The 7,550-nt window shown below is 35.9% G+C and overlaps 1 protein-coding gene across 1 annotated transcript; it reads left to right on the top strand.

Moving 5' to 3' along the window:
• The first annotated feature begins 3,632 nt into the window (after nucleotides 1-3,632).
• On the top strand, nucleotides 3,633-4,049 carry LOC118448648 (uncharacterized). The gene has a single exon (XM_035882157.2). The coding sequence runs from the start codon at nucleotides 3,633-3,635 to the stop codon at nucleotides 4,047-4,049; it is 417 nt and encodes a 138-aa protein (XP_035738050.2).
• Nucleotides 4,050-7,550: the final 3,501 nt, after the last annotated feature.

The following is a 7,550-nucleotide window of genomic DNA, read 5'->3' as shown; positions in this document are numbered from 1 at the left end:
ATATCGTTCTATTATTATTATGGTCATTATCGTTATTACCGATATTACTGTTATTAATATTATCGTTATTATTATTATTAAGCGTAGTATTATAGTTATAATCATCATTCTCGTTATTATCATTTCTATCGCTGTTATCATTATTCGCCTTCATTATCGTTATTATCATTATTATCGTTATTATCGTTATTATTAATGTTGGCATATTACTATAGTTATTAACGTTATTCTGGTTTATTTCGTTATCATGGTTATTATCGTTATTTTTATTATTATCTTTATTATTATTATTGTTATCATTCTCGCTGTTATATCTACTAACAGTTTTAGTCTTAATATTTACTTTGTTAACGTTATTATCGTTTTAAACATTATTATCTTTATTATCGTTATTATCGTTAAAATCGTTATTATCGTTAATATCGTTTTTATCATTATTTTCTTTTTTTATTGAAATTTCTATTATTATTGATATTATTTCTATTATTATTAATATGATTATTATCGATATTATCGTTATTAATATTAATATCGATTTTAATACCGTCATAATCCTTATTATCGTTATTATTATTACTATCGTTATTATTATAGATATTTTTATTCGTATCGTTATTATTATTATTAATATTATTATTATTATTTTTATAATTATTATAATTATAATTGTCGGTGTTCTCCACCGTGGTTAAGGGGAAGTAGAATACTCCCTCAGCACTCTCAGCTTGTCATATGCGGCGACTAAATCAGTCTACGCGAATGGCGTGTAAATGTTCTTGTCCGGCTATTCCTTCCTTTATTCTTCCATCATATATTTCTCTATTCTATCTCTCACTCCATATCATCCATCCGTTCGCTTCCTCTCTTTTGGGGAGCTAGCCTCTCATCAATATATTATTCATGATCGAGAATACAGCGAAAGGCAAAAGTGGGCGAGGGAAGGACAACCAAGCCTCAAAAGACCGAGGCCATAGGCGACAACGACCGAAGCCACCAAGTGGACGTAGGTAGCCAAGAAGAAAGAAAATAAGGAAAAACCAGCGAAGAAAGCGACGAAACAACAACGGTAGGAGAAGAAGCAGACGTGCAAATCGGAGGAAAGGTTGAAATAGAGAACGAAGACGGATGCGATCCTCCTGAAACCTGCGCATGGTAAATCTTACGCAGACGTAGTAGGTGCCATCCTCCAGCGCATCAGGACCAGCGCATCAGGACCAGTGCCACAGGTGTAGTAGTTATATCGGTCCGGCAGACCAGAAAGGTAGGGGTTTTCATCGAACTCAAGAAGACCACTGCAGAGAATGGTGCTTAATCCGCAGAAATCTTGAGTAAAGAAGTAGGAGACACTAACAGCATCACGGAACTGGTCCCCAGAGCTACGCTGGAGAAACGGAACTGCGATTGCTGCACATCGTTGGTCGAAGACGAAGAGGCATTAAAGCGTATCGTGCCAGACTACACGTGAATCTCGAAGTTAAAATGACGATCCACAACGCGAGACGACAATTCCAGGCCGTCGTCAAAATAGAAGAGAGAGCATCTGCGAAGCTTTTGAAATTCGGCCGAGTGCTGTTCGGCTTCGTTAGCTGCAGGGTCAGGCGAAGAGCAGAAGGAAGGCGGTGCTACCGCTGCCTCGACTATGGCCAGTCTATCGCCTCGTGCAAGAGCACAGATCGCAGTTATGTTTGGGTGTGAAATAACTCGATAACTTATGTCAGCGTATGTCTCACCCCGAACGACCTGATAGACGACTTCCAGACCAAAGTGAACGATCTGGAAGACGCGCTGCAGGAAATGCATGGGAATCTCATTGTGGCTGGAGATCACACTGCCAAAGCTCTTGAATGGGGGGAGGCCAAGCCGGAATCCAGAAGAAGATGAATTATGGAAGTCGTGTCGAGACTGGAGTTAGCAGTACACAACACAGGATCGATGTTAACCTTCCGAAGGTCTGGCTACAGAGAGACGATCCCGGACGTCTCTCCAGCCAACGAACACCTTGTGGCAAGAGTCGCAGGCTCGTTGGTGATCGAGGATTATACCGCGAGCGATCATCAGTACATCCTATTCGATGTACACGATCAGAGGCCAGCCGTGACAAGTGCAGAGCGACCCTCCCGGTAGAACATCACATGAATGGATCGAGAGATGCTGTCTTCAGTCATAGATGAAGATCCCATCAAATTGCTTCCACGTTTCTATCGCCAACTGCAAAAGCCAGTTTGCAGATTACTGCAGCATCTATGCATCTCTTCGAAAAGGCTTGACCGAAGTGGTGCCAAAGAAGAGCACGAAACGGCAGAAGCGTCCTGCATACTTGTGGACGAACAAGATCGCAGATCTTCGCATGAAATGCTTAAGACTTTGCCGGATAGCACAACGAGCGAAGAGACGCGACCTCGACGCTGCTCCCTTGGCCGCAGAGTATCAAGCGGTCAAAAAAGTTTTGAAGAGGACCATTAAGGCTAGTCAACGACGGTGCTAGAAGGAGTTGTGCCTGAATGTCGACCAGAATCCGTGGGGATTACGGTACCGGATCATCACTCACAAAATGGGGACTCACACGCAAGGAATCTCTCAGGACACGAGGACTTTGTAAATTATCATTCATACCCTATTCCCCTCGCAGCCGAAGGGAGAGATTGGCACGGCTGCGCCTTTCAGCACCGACGCGCCACAATTTACTGAGGAGGAGATACTCAGGGCTGCACTTTCCGTGCAGAACAAAAAAGCTCCAGGACCAGGCGGCCTTCCAGCAAAAGTAATGAATGCCGTCGCTCAGACTCACCCCATGCTTTTGCTAAATATGCACAACATGTTCCTCAGGGAGGGTATCTTCCCCACCCTGTGGAAGAAATCCAGACATGTGCTCATAAGCAAGGGCAAGGGTCTAGCTGATGCCGCTTCGTCATACAGGCCTATTTGCATGCTCGATACGGCTGGCAAGACCCTGGAGATGCTGCGTTGGCTACGTCTGCACGCAGTCATTAGGGTAGCGATGGATCTTGCTGCCCGCCAGTATGGATTTCGATCCGGCATCTCAACCATCGATGCAGACCAGGAGGTTGTCACGGACACTAAAGTAAGTGAGCGAAGGATTCATCAATCTCGTCCTTTGTGTCTGCTGTCCACCTCAGACGTGAGAAATGCTTTCAACTCCGTTAGGTGAGACAAGGCAATGAACGAGCTCGAACATAATTTCAGCGTCCCGCGGTACATACTCCGAATTATCGGAAATTGTCTGAACGATCGCTTCCTAGTATGCAACACGGGCGATGGATGCTCGGAATTGACATCGGGGGCTACACGTGGCTCCATACTGTGACCGGATATATGGAATATTTTCTACGACGGTATCTATCGTGTGGCAGTCTCTGAAGGTGCTTTCTTGGTTGGGTACGCAAATGACATTGCAGTTGTCATTACCGCAAGAGACACGGAGGGGGCACAGCTGCTGCTCAACCAGTTCATGCGGAGAGTTTCATCTCCTGGATGAAAGACGACGGACTATCTCTAGCTGCCCAAAAGCAGAGATTGTGCTACTTACGAGGAAGCGCATCAACACCTTGCGGAGGTTCATTATAGGAGACATGGCGGTCCAGACTTAGTCGGCTGTCAAATATCTTCTTGTAATGTTCGACAACAAGCTGAAATTTGGTGAGCACATAATTAGGGCAACAAACAAGACGGCAAAAGTAGTAGCTTCGCTTGGCACACTAATGGCCAAAGTCAACGGACCCCGACCATGCATAAGGCGACTACTGATACGCGCAGCCGAAGCAGTGATTCTGTACGGCGCGGAAGTTTGGGCCGAGGCGCTGCGACACGAGAAATACCGCAAGCGCATAGCAGCGGTACTGAGGAGGGGCGCCCTCCGAATCGCTTGCTCCTACCACTCTGTCTCTGAGCCCGCGGTGCAAGTGGCCGCGGGTGTAAACCCGATCGATCTACTAACCCAGGAGAGACAATTCGTCCACCAGCAAAGGCCTGTTCTTGGAAAGGAGGAGGCATCAATGCTCGCCTTGTCTAACACCATGCAGACCTCGTAAAGCAGATGGGAACAGGAGCCTCTGGACAAATAGACGGCCCGACTCAACAGTCAACTAGACAGTTGGCTAAACTGAAAGGCGGGAGAATTCGACTTCTACCTCACCCAACTTTTGACAGGGCTTGTTCTGTTCTGTTTCGTCCTCGCAAAAATGAGGAAAGAAGCAAACGGCAACTGCCCATATATCGACTCGACTGTCGTCGGCGCCCGCCACACATTCATCTAACTCGCCTTAGAGCAAGTCCTCGTAAATATCTCGCCAGACAAAATTGTCGAGAAAATGCTCCGAGGTCAGGAGGAGTGGGACAAGGTGGCCTGGTACGTCAGGGCCATCTTGCTCAGATAAAATGAGATGGGCGACCCATAGACCTGCCCCCAATGTTTCTCCAGGCTTCTGCCCCGTAAAGCCGATAGGAGAGTCTTGGAAAGGAACCTGTTGCAGTGGCGCAATCCCGATGTAATGCCACATAGCGGTAGCGGGATGGTTTCACTATGCCTCAAGAATGGATATTTGTTTAGTCGGTAGTGCCTCCAATGGTGAGCGCGATACTTCAGGGACATTAATGGAAGAATCAAATATAGTAGGGTTCCTATGGCGGGCGGGGTACCTAGGTTAGTTCGTAAAGATTGGCAGTCTCAGACCATCAAAGAAAAAAAAATTACTTTCGGTTTTATCACTACTTTCCTGTTATCGTTGTTATTATCGTTATTAAAGTTATTACCGTTATTATCGTTATTGTCGGTATTATTAATATAGTCGTTATTATTATCGTTATTAACGTTATAATCGTAATATTATTATTATTGTTATTATTATCTTATTAACCTTATTATCGTCCTTATCGTAATTATTGATATTATCGTTAGTTTTATAGTTATAATAGATATTATCGTTATTATTATCGTTATTATCGTTATTATTACCATTATTATCTTTGTTTTCGCTATTATTATTATTATCGTTATTATTACCTATTATATCGTCATTATCTTTATTATCATTACTATGGATGTTATCGTATAATAGTATTTATGCGATATAATATATCATAATATTTATAGTTTTTATTATTGCAGTTATCGTTACTCTCATTATTATCGATATTATCGTTACTATTATTGTTATTATCGTCATTTTCATTATATTCGGAATTACAATTATTGTTATTATTTTCGTTATTATAGTCGCTATTAACGTTATTACTATTGTTGACGTTATTGTCGTTATTATTGTTATTATCTTCATACACTTTATTATCGTTATTTTTAACATTTCTGTTTTTATTCTTATTCTTATTATTATTCTTATTATCGTTATTATTTTTGCTGTGATCCTTACTATTATCGATATTATTACTGTTATTATCGTTATTAATATTATTATTGTTATTATTATTATTATTATCGTTAATTCCGTTATAATTATTACTATAATTATTATAATTATTGTTATCGATATTATTACCATTATCATTGTTATTACCGTTATTATAGACATTATCTTCATTTTCGATATAATTGTTATTATTATTGTTATCGTTATTACTATCGTTATTATCGTTATTATCTTTATTATCATTATTATTGTTATAATCGTTATTAACGTTATTAGCTTTATTATTATTATTATCGTTGTTATTATCATTAATAAAGTTGTTACCGTTATAATCGTTCTCATTTTTATCATCATTATTTTTATTATTGTCGTTATAATTATTATTATTTATTTTACCGATAATATAATTATCGTAATAATTATCATTATCGTTATTATTATTTTTATCATTCTTATAGTTTTTAATATTATTATAGTTATTATTATTATTGTCGTTATTACAATTATTACCATTATCATCGTAATTTTCTTTATTACCGATATTATTATTGTTAACGTTATTATTATCATTATTATTATTATTATCAATATTTTTATTATTATCGTTATTATTATTATTATTATCGTTTAATTATTATATTTATTATTATTGGCATTATGTTTTTGCATTATTATCGTGATTAATATAATAATTATTATTGTTAATTAGGCCGTTATTTTTTTCGCTGTTTTCTTTGTCACCATTATTATCGGTATTATTATCGTTTATAACGATTTTATCGTTAATACCGTTATCATTGTTATTATCGTTATATTTATTGTCATCGTTATTATTATTTTATTATTATTTTTATTATTATTATAATTATAACTATTATTATCACTGTTATCGCTACTACTATTATTATCTTTATTATTATCGTTGTTATCGTTATTATAATCTTTATCGTTATTATTAACGTCAATATCGTTATTATCATTGTTATTGATGTTATCTTTGATATCGTTATTACCGATATTTTTTTTAATATAGATATTCTTATTATTATCGTTATTATTATTATTATTATTATTATTATTATTATTACTATTGTAATAATTATCGTTTTAAACTTTATTATCGATATTATTGTTATAGTCGTTCTAACAATCATTATCTTTCTCATCGATATAATTATTTTTATCGATACTATTATGATTATTATTGTTCATATTATCATCATCGTCATTGTCGTAATTAGCGTCTTTGGGGTTATTTATATTATTATGATTTTTATTTTTATATTTGTTTTTTTATCAATATTACAATTATTGTTATTATTTTCGCTGTTATAGTTACTATTATTATTATCCTTATTAATAACGTTGTTAATGTTATTATCTGTATTAGCCTTAATATCGTTATTTTTAATATTATCATCAATATTTTACTTACTATTAGTATTATCGTTATTATTATTGTTATTAGCGCTATTATATTTATTATCGTTACTTTTTTGTTATCATAATTACTATTATTATAATTTATATTACCGTTATTATATTTAATATAGTTATCATCGTTCTTATCGTTATTAATCTACGTTCTTATCTCTATTAATCTATAGTTAATATTTTTGCTATTAACGTTATTATCTTTACTATTATTATTACTGTTATAATTTTCATTATTTACGTTATTATCGTTGATTTCTTTATAATCGTTTTTATCGTTATTTTTATCGGTTTATCCTTATAATCGTTATTACATTTTTTAGTTACTAACGTTATAATCGTCTTTATTGTTATTTTAATTATTTTTTCTTATTATTATTATCTATAATGTTATTATTATTATTATCGTCAATATTATCGATATTACTGTTATTATCGTTACTATCACTATTATTATTATTGTCGGTATTTTTATCGTGATAAATGTTACTAGCGTTATGATCGTCTTTATCGATATTATCGTTATTTTCATTAATATCGTTATTATCGGTATTATCGTTATTACTAGAGTTATTATCGTTATTATAACTTTTATCGTTATTAACGTTATAATCGCTATTATTATTATTACCGTTAGTTTTAACGATATAATCGATATTATCATTATTATTAGTATAGACGTTATTATTATCGATATTATCGTTGTTAAAATCCTTATCTCTTTGTCGTTAT

The sequence above is a fragment of the Vespa mandarinia genome, unplaced genomic scaffold, assembly GCF_050613455.1.
Source record: "Vespa mandarinia isolate Hongniang unplaced genomic scaffold, ASM5061345v1 scaffold_47, whole genome shotgun sequence".
Taxonomy (NCBI): Eukaryota; Metazoa; Arthropoda; class Insecta; order Hymenoptera; family Vespidae; genus Vespa; species Vespa mandarinia.
Note: the sequence above shows the minus strand (reverse complement) of the source record. Positions and strands in the feature narration are given on the sequence as shown.